The sequence below is a fragment of the Vombatus ursinus genome, unplaced genomic scaffold (assembly GCF_900497805.2).
Source record: "Vombatus ursinus unplaced genomic scaffold, bare-nosed wombat genome assembly UNPS02013950.1, whole genome shotgun sequence".
Classification (NCBI taxonomy): domain Eukaryota; kingdom Metazoa; phylum Chordata; class Mammalia; order Diprotodontia; family Vombatidae; genus Vombatus; species Vombatus ursinus.
The window spans coordinates 3,627,830-3,643,395 of record NW_020953728.1 but is presented as its reverse complement, the minus strand read 5'-3'; the positions used below and the strand labels follow the sequence as shown (position 1 = coordinate 3,643,395).

Below are 15,566 nucleotides of genomic sequence, written 5' to 3'. Positions count from 1 at the left end.
CTCTGTATGGCAGAGAAGGAGTTTATAGTTATTTTTCTTTGAAGGAGCTTATAGCTGTTTTTCTTTGGTTTTCTTTATTATTTCTTCTGATTCCTTTTTAGAAATTTGTTGGGAGATATGGGCCCTTTTAGGTCCTAACACGACACCTTTTTGTTGTTGTTCAGTCATGTCCAACTCTTTGTGACCTCATTTGAGGGTTTTGGTTTTTTTTTTTTTGCAAAGATACCACAGTATCATTTCCCTCTCCAGCTTATTTTATAGATGAGGAACTGAGGCAAACAGAGTTAAGTGACTTGCCCAGGGTCACAAAGCTAGTGTCTGAGGCTAGATTTGAATTCACAAAGTTGAGTCTTCCTCACTCCAGGCCTGGTTATCTATCCACTGCACCACCTGACTGCCCCCAACACACCACCAGAGTCCAACAACTCTCAACAGACATGCAGTAATAACCCTAAAAACTCTGTTGCTTCCAAAGAGTCATATTCTCCTGTCACTTAATATCCTAGGTCTGTGGAAGCTCTTTTTGAAATTTATCAAGGTGTTTGATTTGTTTTGATCTGGCCTGTGCTTAGAAGTGAAAAGTAAGTCAGGAATCCCTCCCTTCACCTTAGTCACAAAATAAAAGAAAAGTTGATTTCAAAAGCTCAACAGAATTGATATTTCCCCATGTTTACATAAATACATAATTAAATAATTTTACCCTAGTAGCTACTTTAAAAAAAAAAACTAGTATGAGCATTTCTTATAAGAGTTGAAAGAAACATACTAAAGCAAAATAGGAGCACAAATAGAAAAGCTCTCAACAACTGATAATCCATCTTGTTTAGAAGGTTGGTGAGGTAAGAAACCTTACCTTTTCTATTTCTTGACAGTTCCATTTGACTGACTCCAAGACAATCAAAATAGCTAAAATGATAAAATTTAACTTTTCTTTCATAAATTATTTAATTAAGCTAAGATAAAACATGGAAGCCTTTTCCTAGAAAGAATGATTCTAGATATTATGGAAAGTTAATGAGGGAAATCTCTTGGTAGCTTAAACTCTGATTATGCTACAAATCTCCTCAACTTTCTATTTATTCATTGTTTTCTATCTTGGAAAACTGTCCATTCTGAACCTTTTAAGGATGCTTGATAATCATATAAATTAATAGAATTCTATAGAGTCTTGAAGCTGTGCCTTCTTCACTGTGATTCACATCCCTAAATTTGATTTGTCTGTCTCATGATAAAGTCTTTTCTCTACCCAATTTAGGAATCAGCCCCAGTGGGCAGGGGTTGTGTTCAGGTCCCATGTGTCATGTGTCAAACAACACTGCATTGGTTAAGAACCACTTACCTCGGGGCAGCTAGGTGGTGCAGTGTATAGAGCACTGGTCCTGGATTCAGGATGACCTGAGTTCCAGTCTGGTCTCAGACCAGACATTTAACACTAGCTATGTGACCTTGCACAAGTCACTTAACCCTAACTGTCTTGCAAAAAAGAAAAAAAAAAGAACCACTTACCTGCATTAAGCAGCACTTTCACACAATCCAGATGCTCCCTTGCACAGGCAACGTGCAATGGAGTACCAAAATGGCAGTCATGGGCTTCTAGATTAGCCCCAACATCAATGAGAAGTCGCACACATTCAGAACTTCCTTTAAATAAATTAAAAAGGAAGCATGAAAGTTAATAAATGTAGACCACTCTCTTTATTGTAAAATAATAAATATAACTGAAAGTGGATCCCAAGTTCTGGTTAAAAAGACAAAACCACAACTCTGTCCTAACCTTGTAAGCAGTTTACATTTACCATGTGATTCTAAGGAAGCAATTAATAGTTACTAGACCAAAGGCATAGGACAGACTATTCAGTCATGCCTATATGAGAGCTAGAATGAGAGAAACTATATAGAGAATTTCCTCTCTAGTTGGGAATAGACAATTCCTATTCTATTACTCCTAGAGGAGTCCTGACTGGAAAAGATGATGCTCACTATCCCTTGCCCCAATGTCTCCCTCTTACCTCAGGAAATATTGTAGAAACTAGCAGTCCTGTAGTTATTTTAGTACTGGCATCCCCAAAATCGTGTGGAAGAACCTTCTACCAATCTTCCACTAATATTATTTTGGCTCTCTTTCCTTCTTTTCTGTTTCTTTCACTGGTTCTTTTTTCCTCTACTGTCCTAAATGAATCTGTTCCAACATTCAGTCCTAGACCCTCTCTTCTCTATATATACCCTCAGTTTCAGAGATTTCTTTCACTATCTATCTTGGCTTTAACTATTAGGATAATTCTTTCATCTTCAGCCCTGACTTTTCTTCTAGGCTTCAGTTCTACACCTCTAAAAGCCTGATGGACTTTTCTACCTTGATGTCTTGTCATCATCATTCAGCAAACATATTACACACCTTCAATATGCAAGGTACTATGCTAGTTATTAGAGATGCAAAACTAAATACATATAACATGAAGCTAACAATGTACAGTAAAAGATATGGCATACACACAAGTAACTATAATGCCAAATAAGATATAAGTACATGAAAGATTTACATTAAAAAGTACCTAAAAGTATGCCAAGAGAATTTATGAGGCAAAGATCAGTTCCCACTACAAAAGGTTAGGAAAGGCTTCATGGAAGAGTGGGCATCTGGGATGGACCTTGAACACATGAGTAAGATTTCAAGAGGCAGAGATATTAAGGTTAGTGTGGAAAAGATGATGTTCCAAGAATGGGGAGCAGTATGAGCAAAGACAGCCAGATAGGAAAGCATGGGATATGTATTCCAGTTGTCTGGATTATAGAATAATTAAGTATGGGTGCTATGAAATAAAGAAAGGGAAACTGGAGTCAGATTATGGAAAGCCTTCAATGTCAATCTAATGAGTTTAGACTTTATTTGGTAGGCAATAGGAAAGGTTTTTGAGCAGTGGGGCAATAAGACAGTGAATCTGCTAAGGCAGCTACCACAAAACCTTCAGGAAAAGGTAAAGACTGCCTACTAGTATAGAGGCAGTAAGAATAAAAGGCGCAGGGAGTGGGAGATAGGAGAGGAGAGGAGGGATGCTAGCAATACAAAAGCAACAGAATCAACAAGAGAGAAAAGGCAAAGATGATTTTCAAATTAAGAGAATGGGTGACTAAAAGAATGGTGATACTGCTGACAGAAATAAGGAAGCCAAGAAAAGGAAGAGTTTTCAGAGAATGGACAATAATTTCAGTTTAAGGCATGTTGAGCTTAAGATGCCAGCAGAACATCCAGGGGAAGATGTCTAGTAGGTAGTTGAAATGTGAATCTGTATCAAAGGAGAGATCAAGAATAGAGATACGTATTTAGGAATCGTCTGAATAGAAGTGAATGCCAAGGGAGTGGATTAATTTCACCAAATGAAGGAATGTAGACAGAGACTATATGAGAAGAGGTCAAGAACACAACCTGGAAAATGGAGATAGAACAATAAAGAGCAGACAATTAAAAAGATAAAAGAAAACAGGAAGAGAATCAGGAGGGTGAAATGTTATGAAAGCCAAGGGAGAAAAAATAATCCAGAAAGACTGGGATTAACAGCATCAAAAGCTGCAGAGTTCAGAGAGGATGGGCAACTGAACTCAGAAACTGGGAGGTTCCTTGATAAGATCATTGATTTAGAGATGAAAGGGACTTCATCTATTCCAACCCCTTCATTTTTTTTTAAAGATGAAGGAATTGGGACCCACAGAGGTTAAATAACTTGCTCAAGGTTTGATAGTAAGTAGTAGAGTAAAAATTTGAACCCAGAGCCTTTGAATCCAAATCCAACATGCTAACACTGGTGACTTTTGAGATAGCAGTTTCAATAGAAAACTCAACATGTCTAAAACTATCCATCTCGTCCTTCACAAATCAGAATTTATGTTCCTTTGTAATATGATTTCCAGCTACCTTTCCACCTTATCTTCCACTATTTTCTTAACACGTATCTCTCTGTTTAATCAAGATTGGCTTAATCACTGTTCCATAAACATAAAATTTTATGCACATCTCTACCTCTGTCTTTGTCCACTATATTATAAAGACAGCGCTGGAAGGAACCTCAGAGATCACTGAATTGAACCACCTCATTATTTTACAGAGGAGGAAACAGAGGCCTGCAGAGGTTAAGTGACTTGCTCAGAGTCACAGAGTTAGTAGAGATGGGAGTCAAAACCAGGTCCTTTGATTCCTTCCCACCATTCCTTTCCTCCATCTGGAATTCTCTGTGCCTACCTAAATCTGACCCATTCTTCAAGGCCCACCTTTTCCATGAAGCTTTTACCAACCATCCCAGACCATAAGGAGTAATCTTTCCCTTTTGCTGTTTTTACCTCTTATTTGGTACTTATATCTAGCCCTGTATTCTGCCCTGTATCATTTTATGTGCCTGTGTCTTATCTTCCCCAACTAAACTATACTTTCCGTGAAGGCAGGTATCTTACCTTATGTGACTTTGCTTCTAGCAACAGTAGGTGGCTGATAAATGTTTGTTGATTGATCCCTACCTATTACCTGCCAAATACTTTGAACTCAAGCTAAAAAAAAACATTATAACATAAAATACCCCTCCTGGAGATCAAAAGTGTCTTTTTGGGAGGCAACATCTACAATTAAATCATGTATTTCTGCCCCTATGAGACAGAGACCATGATAATAATATCATAGGTGGGGGAAGGGAAGCTAAGAGCAGAAACAGATCTCAAGACCTTTTTCCCTTGCTTTGAGCCTAAATATGCTTCCCTGAAACTTCTACACGTTGTACCTAGTTTTCTCCTTTGAACAAGTCTAATCCTACTTCCATGTGACAGTCCTCAAAATACTTGAGGACAACTGTCATGTTCCTGCCCTCCCCACCCGTTTTCCCTTCTCCAGTATAAATATCCCCAGTCCCTTCAAATTAGTTTCATATAACTTAACCTTAAAGGCCCTTACCCATTTTGTGTTCCAGATCCTAAAATGTGGTGCCTCAAACTTAATACTCCAGATGTGGTCTGGATATTTTGCTTTTCTTTTTTTTAACTGTAATCTATTAACATTAACTTTCCTTACTGCTATATTGAAACACTGACATGTTGAATCTGCAGTCAACTAAACGCCAAACATTTTCTTTGTGCTCTCTAGTCATGCATTTCCTGTCTTATACTTTTGAAGTTAATTTTTGGAATCAAAATGTAGTACTTCACATTTATCTCTATTAAATTTCACCTTATTTACCTAGGCCCTCTTTGAGATATTTTTGAATGTTGATTTTTTAATTCAACATTAGTTGTCATTCTAAATTTCTGGTCACCTGAAAGTTTGATAAGCATTCTATCCATGCCTTCATCTGAGTAATTTTAAACATTTTTTGACCACCACATAACCAAGGACAGCTTCCTGAGGCAAGACATTAGAGATCTCCCTTCAAGCTGATCTTGAATCACTAGTCCAATCATTTAACCAGTTTCCAATCCATCTAATCCTACTATCTGTTAGTAAGTATCACATCTTATCTAGCATGAGCAACTTTATTAAGTACTTTGCTTTCATCTTAATCTCAGACAGAAAAATGAAACTTTATAAGAGCAAAAATATGGGAACCTGTCAAACCACTGAGAAGCAGGCTGAAGCTTTTCCCACAGACTCTGAACTACTGTAGATCATCATCCAAGCCTCATTCCCCATCCCCTACCCCCTACCATCTGATTCCTCATTGCCATACTTCTCAGCCTTTCTACCCCAAAGTTTCAACCTAATTCCCCCCAGCCCTTCCAAAGTGCCCTCTGGAATGGCTGTTCCCTAGGTAACAGACATCCCTTCAATTTAAACCTTTTTCTCACCCACTCCTTCCACCTTCTTCAGTTCTTACTGAAAGCTGGCCTCCCCCCTGACAACACAGCCTTCCTGGCTGCACTCATTCTCCTTGACTCACTGGTTGAAGCACAGGAGTTGGAATACTCTTGCTCCCCATTGCTACTTCCAGGTTCTCTCCCTGCCTCCATCTCTCCTCCTTTGAGGTTCATGATTTTCATCTCTATTACCCAATCAAAATCCTGGTAGCTACTGTCTACAGACCCCCAAGTCATTCTCCTTCCTTCTGAAATGAGTTTAGTACCTGGCTCAAAATTTTTCTCTCCTCCCCAACTCCTGCCCTCATAGTAGGGGGCTTCAACATACTGACTCTCTCTCACAAACCCTAACCACTCAGTTCCTTAAGCTACTCACTTCCATGAGCTATTCCTCCACTCCTACTTCAGCTACAGAGAAAGATGGTCATACCTTGATCTTGCCATCTACAGCAAATGTACTACCTCTATGTTCAAGAATTCCAAAATCCCCTTACCCAACCATAACCTATCAGCATTTCACTTCTTCCTTTGCCCTCCGTTACATAGTCATACTCTTCATCTTCACCGTTATCTCCAATCCCTTGACCCCTCAAGTCTCTCCTAGGCCATCTCCCCTACACTAGACACTCTCTCCTCTCTTACCTCTCTTGATCCTTTGCTGAACCAATTCAACTCTACAGTGTCCTCCTCTCTTGAATCCCTACCCCCTTTATCATATTGCTGATTACACTCAGCCAAGCCTAAGTTTTGGATCACTTCCACCTTTTGCTGCCTTTGTTCCTACACATGCTGCTGAACAATGATGAAGAAAATCATACAATCATTCTGACTCAGTCCATTACACAATCTCAACTGGGCTCTCACTGATGCTAGGCAATCCTACTATACCTCTCTTATCAATTTCCTATCTCACTCTCCACAGCAGCTCTTCCAGCCTTTTCATCTGTCTTCAAACCTCCTAATGGCTTCCCCTTCCCCTACTCTCTCAGCTGAGAAGTTTGTCTCATATTTTACAGAAACAATTGAGGCCACTCTATGAGCTCTCTCTTCTTGCCTCATCCTTATCTCCTATAATGCAGGTGCCTTCTGCTATTCTTTCCTCCTTCACTTCTGTTTCAAATGATGAAGTGGTGTTACTTTTTCCCAAGGCTAATCCCTCTACTTGTTCTAGCAATCCCATTCCATCCCATCTCCTCCAACAGATTGCCTCCTTTGTCATCCCCACTCTTTCACTTATTTTCAGTCTCTCCCTCTCATTAGACTCATTCCCTACTACCTACAAGCATGTCTGTGTCTTCCCTCACTTAATCCTTCTACCCCCACTATTGTCCCATATCTCTTCAGCCCTTTGTAGCTAAACTCAAAAAGGTGCCTCCACTTTCTTTTCTTTCACTGTCTTGCTCATCCCTTATAATTCAGCTTCTGCCCTTATCATTCCATTGAAACAACTCTCTCCAGAGTTATTAATGATCTCTTAGTTGTCACATCTAATGGCCTTTTCTCAGTCTTCATTCTCCTTGACCAATCTGCAACTTTTGACAATGCTAATCACTCTCTCCTTTTTGATACTCTCTTCTCTCTAGGCTTTCGGAATACCGCTCTCTCCTAGTTCTCCTACTTATCTAAACGCTCCTTCTCTGTTTCCTTTGCTAGATACTCCTTCAGATCACACCTCCTAAATGTAGGTGTTCCTAAGGGTTCTGTCCTGGGCCTTTTTCTCTTCTCCCATCTTATTTCCCTTGGTGATCTTATCAGCTCAAATTGATTTAATTACAATTATATGCTGATAATTCTCAGACCTACTTATCCTGCCCCAATCTCTGCTGACCTCCAATGTTGCACCTCCAACTGCCTTTTAGACATCTTGAACTAGATGTCCAACAGGTATCTTAAACTCACTATGTCCGAAACAGAGCTCATTTTCTTTCCCCCTAAATTTTCCTTCCCTATTACTAAATGTGACAATACCATCCTCCTAGTCCCTCAGACTCACAGCCTAGGAGTCATCCTGGGCTTCTTACTGTCCCTAATCTCCCATAGATCCATATCTGTTGCTAAGGCCTGTCAATTTCACCTTTGCAACCTAATATGCCCCTCTTCTCTTCTGACACTGCCATCACTCTAGTGTAGGCCCTCATCACCTCACACCTGGATTATTGCAATTGCCTGCTAGTAGGTCTGCCTGCCTCAATTCTCTCCCCACTCTTATTCATTATCTGTTCAGCCACTAAAATGATTTTACCATTTGGCATTCAAAGCCCTTCATAACCCAGCCCCCTCCTACCTTTCCAGTCTTTTTATACATTATTCCCTGACCCATATTCTTTGATTCTCTGACAGTGGCCTCCTGACTGTTCAATGAACAAGACCCTCTATCTCTCAGCTCTAGCCATTTTCTCTGGCTGGAATGCTGTGTATCCTCAAATCTGCTTACTGCCTTCTCTGACTTTTCAAAGTCCCAATTAAATCTCATCTTCTGTAGGAAACCTTCTCTAACCTCTCTCAATTTTAGTGCCTTCCATTTGTTAATTATTTCTTCTATATCCTGTATATAGCGTGCTTTGTATATAGTTCCTTGCATTTTGCCCCTTGAGCGCAGGGACTGTCTTTTGCCTCTTTTTGTATCTAATTCTTAGCACAATGCTTGGCACATAATAAGCCCTTAATAAATGTTTGTTGAGATTGACAGGGAGCCTCAAACAAGAAGAATACATGGGGCAGCTAGGTGGTACCGTGGATAGAGCACCGGCCCTGGAGTCAGGAGGACCTCAGTTCAAATCTGGCTTCATACACATAACACTTACTAGCTATGTGACCCTGGCCAAGTCACTTAACCCCACTGCCTAGCCAAAAAAAAAAAAAAAAAAGAAGAAGAAGAAGAAGAAGAAGAAGAAGAATACAACAGAAAACTAGGCCAGTGAGGCTCTACAGAAGACTACTCACCACTCATGCAGGCTTCATGTAGTGGGGATGCAGTATACAGTGGTGGGTTGACTTTTGCCCCATGAGAAAGCAGTAGCTTCACACATTCAATGCTGCCTGAGGCACAGGCATCACAAAGTGGGGTACTGCCATCAACGTTCCGGGCATCCACCTCAAAAGGGAAAAAAAAGCACACATACACACACACACCACATGATGGAAAACATATCTTGGCAATACTCATCTCACTATACTCAACAATCTCTCTTACAGAAAAAGTTCTAAAGGTACTTATTTTGTAAATTCATTTATATAGTACTTTATGATTACGAAGTACTTTAACATATATCATAAGTGACGAAACCTATGTGAAGTTTGTCCAGCAGAGGCTGCTAAGATAATAATAAATAATAATGCCAATATTAATGTGATATTTTACAGTTTATATAACTTTCTTCACAACAACCTTATGAAAAAGGCAGTGCCCTAATATCACCATTTTATAGATGAGAAAACTGAGGGTCAGAAAGGTTAAGTAGACTATAAACTCCTTAAGGGCATAGACTTTCATTTTTGTTTTTATATTCTTAATACAGAACTTAGCACATATCAAGTACTTAGTAAATGCTTGCTGGAATGAATTAAGTGACTTGCCCACAGTCACACAAATGAATGACTAAGTAAGTCTAGATTTAAACTTCTGACTATAAGTTGGGTTACGTGTTTCACTAAAATATGCTCTGCTTAAAGTTCTGTTTTTAACAGAAATGTAAATCCAGCTTTGTTCTTTGATCAAATTAAAGACCTAAGGAGCACAGTGAGGGTCAAGGAAATATTAGGTTTAGGAGTGTAAGCAGCTTTCCAAGATAAAAAAAATTGTACACACGACCCACTTTAAAATTTAACCTGTACTATTAACATTGCTTTCATCACTTTCTACCATAGGTTCCCAAAGTGGGTGATACCGCACCTGGGAGGGGGGGACACTAGAATAATCCAGGTGGGTGGTAGTAGCCTCAGGTGCAATTGGGGTGTTGAATAAAAAGAAGGGGGCAGTGGAAGCATAAGGAAAGAAGATAAGAAAATTTTGAAAAACCATCCATACATATTTCATCTGTTGTGTAACAGAGTTAAATTACAGTAATTACATTATTTTTCAAATAAACACATAAAATGCAAGTTATAACCAATCAATGATCAAGTCTGCCAAAATCTCAATGCAGGGAAAAATTTACAAAAAATTATTAAATTTAAGATGTGTTATTTAAAAAAAATATATATATAGTATGGATTTGAAATGACACAAATTTCAAAAACAAATCATTAAAGGGTTAAAGAAACTAGATTGGGGGGTGCTGAGTAATTTTTTTTTTAATTTTAAATTTTTTAAATTTTTAACATGTGTTTTTAAAACTTTGTGTTACACATTTTCTCCCTTCCTCCCTCCCTACCCACCCTCATTGAAAAGGCAAGCATCTTGATACAGGTTATAGATGTGTAGTCATGCCAAACAATTCCATAGTAGTCCTATTGTGAAAAACTAAGTATATTTCCCTTCATCCTATCCTATCCCCCATTTATTCTATTCTCTCTTTTGACCCTGTCCCTCCTCAGAAGTGTTTGCTTTTGATTATCCCCTCCCCCAATCTGCCCTCCCCTCTATCAACCCCCTGCTCTCTTGTCCCCTTCCCCCCTTATTTTCCTATAGGGTAAGATAGATTTCCACACCCAATTGTGTATGTTATTCCCTCCTTAAGCCAAATCCTATGAGAAAAAGATTCACTCATTCCCTCTCACCTTCCACCATTTCCCCTCCACTGTAAAAGTCTTTTCTTGTCTGTTTCATGTGAGATATTTTATGTCATTCTACTTCTCCCTTTCTCCTTCTCCAATATAATCCTCTCTTACCCCTTAATTTTATTTTCCAGATATCACCCCTTCATCTTCAACTCACCCTGTGCCCTCTATCTATCTATACATACATACAATTTTTTTCCCTCCCACTACCCTAATACTGACAAAGGACTCATGAGTTACAAATATCTTTCCCTACAGGAATGTAAACAGTTCAACCTTAGTAAGTCTCTTATGATTTCTCTTTCCTGTTTACTTCTTCCATGTTTCACTTGAGTCTTGTATTTGAGGGTCAAATTTTCTATTCAGCTCTGTTCTTTTCCACAGGAATGCTTGAAAGTCCCCTATTTCATTGAATGATCATTTTTTTTACCCTGAAGGATTATACTCAGTTTTGCTGGGTAGGTGATTGTAGGTTGTAGTCCTAACTCCTTTGCCCTCCGGAATATCATACTCCATGCCCTCTGGACCCTTAATGTAGAAGCTGCTAAATCTTGTGTTATCCTCATTGTGTTTCCACAGTACTTGAATTGTTTCCTTCTGGCTGCTTGCAATGTCTTCTCCTTGACCTGGGAATTCTGGAATTTGGCTACAACATTCCTAGGAGAATAATTTTTTTAAAACGGGGCAGTAGGCCAAATAAGTTTGGGAACCTCTGAGACAATCAATAAAACAATAAATCAAGATCTAATCTGCAAGCATTTGCTAATTTCTAATGTAAATGCTCACATTGGAAATGTGATAATTGGTTCCAGTTTGAGCTGGCTCCAGCACACCTTTGAGTTTGGGTGGAAAAGAATATAGAAATGAATTTAGCTTCCCAACCAACGGAGCAAAGAACCAGGAAATGAGGAGCTCTTGTCCTTTCTCATCATAATGAGCCACCTCTGATGCTTTGATAAATCAGATTTGAAGAGGTCAGGAAAAAATAGCATGAAAAATTGGCCAACTTTACATGGACTTTTTGCCAAGTTACACATCTTCCACTCAAACAAAAACCAAACTTCCTGATAGAATTTGCTAGTTTTGAAAAGGTATGGGAAAGACGGCAGCTAACTTTTCTCTTTTTATTGCTATATTATCCCACCTTCTGGTACCCAGGAATCCCAAGTGCAGTCCCTTTGAAAATATTGGTCATAACTCTATGAGCTTTAAAATACCAGAAGGCAAGAAACTACCTTGTAGTCACAACTCTACTGTGGGGTTCAAGTTCTGCCTTTTATACATACTAGCTACATGACCATGGGCTAGCAACAATGTCTCAGAGCTCCTCACCTACACTGATGAATAAAGCTCTGATAGCTCCCAGTTCCCTGGATCCACCCCACTCCACCCTCTTCAAATGTATTATTCTAGGCTAGAGTCATCTTTACCTATCTGTGAGGACATTTTTCCATTTCCCTAATGAAGTCAAAAGGGTTATTTAGCATGAGCAGTATTGGCCCCAAGGGGAGAGTACTGTGGCATACAGCTTCCACCATCACTCCTTTCACATGCTAGAAACACTCAATGAATAGAATTTGTTGCTGTTACTGGATTTGGGTTTTTCTCTCTTCAAAGTAAAATAGAAGGAATATAGAGGAAAGGAGTCTATACAGATACATGTCCTGGCTCACAAGTTTGCTCAACAGCAGTGTGAGTGAGGCCCTGTTACCAGTCCCCTCCCTACTAGCTCACATCCAACCAGTGAAAACACTCCTGCCCAGAACATAGCTACAGTCACCTCAGCATTAGTGAGATCAATCTTGGCTCTAAGGACCCAAGATAGTTACTTAACTTGATACTCAACCCAAATTTCCCATTTCCATCTCCTCAGTCCAGCAAAAGAATACACTGACCCTATGCTAACACTGTCTTTTGACTTACATGACCTTGGTGAGTCAGTACCTTAACACTTTCTTCCTCCTTTGACTAGCAAATTCCCATTTTCAGTCGCTCAATCTCTGTGATCTAGTGTTTACTAAAGTAAAAACCTCCTTCAACTGCTACCATTCCTTGTATACCTCCAACCAGCTCAGTCTCCTTTAGTCCCTTCCTCTGCCTTCCCCATCTACTTTGCCTTCTGGAAGCTCTTTTAAACAAACTCCCCTTTATCCTTTATCTTCTCCATATCCTCATACTTCCCTGGCCATCCTCTTTAGTATGGGGTACTTATTTTTTCATGCCCAGACAAATTAGGCCAAGAAAAAGGCTGAGCACATTCCTTGTTCTTCATTGTTACTCCAAAATGCTCCCTCTATCACCATCACTCAGAAACCTGAGTGTCCTCTGAGGTTGTTAAATCACTAATTTGCTATTAATCTACCAGGTTAATTCACAGAATTTGAGAGTTGGAAATAACTCAATGGCCATTTAATCCAACCAATACACAAAAAAGAATCCCCATTATGTATACAGAACAAGTGACTATCCAGCCTCTACTTGAAAACCTCCAAAGAAGGTAAACCTAATGCCTCTCACAGCAGGCCATTCCACTTTTAGACAGCTCGAATTGTTGGGAAATTTTTCCTGACATCAAGCCTAAATTTGCCCCTTTGTAACTTCTACCCACTGCTACTGGTTTGGCCCTCTGGGACTAAACAAAACAAATCTAATCCCTCTTTCATTAAACAGCTCTTCAAATAGTTAAAAACAGCTAAAAGTTAAAAGATAGTTAAAAGAAAACTATCTCTAGGAGTCTTCTTTTCTCCATGTTAAACATGCCCAGTTCCTTCTACCAATTTTCACATGACACAGACTCAAGACTGTTCACCATATCTAGATGTCCTCTTCTGCATACTCTTCAGCTTATGCACTATTCTTCTTAAAGTGTGGTTTCCAGAACTGACAATGATACTTCAGATGAGGTCTGATGAGGCAAAGTACAGGGAGACTATCACCTCCCTATTTCTGGAAGCTATGTCCCCTCTTAATGCAGCTCAAGATTTCATTTCATTTTTTTTATTGCCATATCACACTGCTGACTCACATTTTTCAGAACAAGTAATTTCTATTTATATAGTTCTCCCATTTTGCACTTGTGAAATTGGATTTTTTGTACCCAAGTGCAAGCAACTTTAAATTTATCTCTATGGAAAATCACCTGGTAACATCAGGCTCATTGCTTTAGTCTGTCAAGATTGTTTGGGCTGTGACATCCATTATGTTAGCTACCCTTCTGAACTTTGTGTCATCTACAAATGAGAGGAGTATACCATCTATGTCTTTATCCAAGTAACTAATAAAAATGTTAAAACAATACAGGGTCAAACATGGAGCACTCAGGTACTCTAACAGAGACCTCCTGCCATGCTGACACTGAGACATTAACAACTACTTCAAGTCTAACCATACAACCGGTTCCAATTAATTTGACTGTATTGTCATCTAATCCATATCTCTCTATCTTCTCCACAAGAATACTTTATCAAAAGTTTTGCTAAAATCTAAATAAGCTATATCCACAGCATTCCCCTCTTTTATTTATCTATTAGTAACACTGTCAAAAAAGGAAATGTGGTTAGTTTGTCCTTGATTATACTGTCTCCTTTCTCAAAAAAGTCAGTACAAAACTCTTCTACTCCAAACCCTTAAATATCTCCTTAAACATCTCTGTCTCCTAGTTCATCAACCTCTTCAATTCTCATAACTATTCCTTCACTTCAACTAAGCTACCCACAAAGGTGATCAGAAAAGACGACACAGAAGGTAGTACATGAGTTGAACATTGAAGGAAACTAAAGATTCAAAAAAGAGCTAGTATCAAAAGCTCCTCCTTCCTCAGGAATAGGTTGTGTAGCCCAGAATGAACCTCTAAACAGCAGATTCACCCTTCCCTATAAAAATGACTCCATACAAAGATGACCAACCTGGGCTCCAGCAGCCAGCAGAAGTTTCACACATTGTGTCTGACCCTGAAGGCTTGCCTCGTGCAGAGGTGTGATGGAGTCCACAGTGGCCAGGTTGACACAAGCACCATTCTCAATCAGTTGCTGTAGCTGCAAGGTTTCGCCCTGTTGGGCGGCTTCATGAACAGGTGTCCTATCCACCCAGAAACCTAGGAAGAAAAAGGGAGCCCTTAAATACTGCCACACAATTTCTCTGAAGCTCAAAACACTCTTTTCTCCACACACAACCACATCTCTTCTATTTTTCATACAATAATTATGTTTGCTCTCATTTTAGAGATAAGAAAATTGTGTCCTTAGAAACAGAGGCAGGATTTATTTTTTATTTCTAAGGCCATGTCTACTACGATATACTACATGTACTTCCCCACAATATCTGTTTTGCAAAATGCCTTATGTACTGTTGTTGTTGTTTTTTTAAGGAAGTAACCAGCATAGAAACAGAGAATGTAAAGGTTTAAAAGTAGAAATGGGATAACTAGCATTTATTAGGCATCCATTGTGTGCCAGACATTGCTGGGTGCTGGAAACAGAAAACAAAAAAGGAAATACTATCTGTCATCAAGAAGCTTACATTCTCAAACAGGCAGGGAGACAATATGTACACATAAAAGCAAAATACATGCAAAATGTAGACCCCTCCCCAAGAAAGTCAATGACAAAAAGAAAGGCTCCATTTATGCCAAAATATTTATAAATGAACTTTTCAGGGTAACAAAGAATTAGAAGTAAAGTAAATGGTCATCAAGTGAAAAATGGCTAAACAAACCGTGGCACATGAATATAATGGAACATTACTATGATGTAAGAAAAGACAAACATGATGAATACAGAGAAGCATGAAAAGACTTAGATAAACTGATACAAGGGAGGTAAGCAAAATGGAAAACACTAAAACATTTTAACAATGTAACACTCTCCAAGTTACTAGTTGCTAGTTCCAACAGCCATATTTCTCATTATTACTCCCTTTTCAAATACTTTACATTCCAGTCAAATGAATTAATCATTCTCAATCAAATTAATTTCCTTAATCTTAATTCTATAATTCTCCATACATTCCTGAAGGATGTC

The 15,566-nt window shown here is 38.9% G+C and overlaps 1 protein-coding gene across 1 annotated transcript in view; it reads right to left on the bottom strand.

The window, feature by feature from the left end:
* Positions 1–15,566, bottom strand: part of ASB13 (ankyrin repeat and SOCS box containing 13) — a 34,591-nt gene that overhangs the window by 12,100 nt on the left and 6,925 nt on the right. Inside the window, exons 2-4 of the mRNA XM_027858927.1 lie at positions 14,454–14,641; positions 8,773–8,923; positions 1,507–1,641 (exon numbers count right to left, since the gene is read on the bottom strand). Coding sequence (XP_027714728.1) covers positions 1,507–1,641; positions 8,773–8,923; positions 14,454–14,641 — 474 coding nt within the window. The remainder of the gene's footprint in view (positions 1–1,506; positions 1,642–8,772; positions 8,924–14,453; positions 14,642–15,566) is intronic.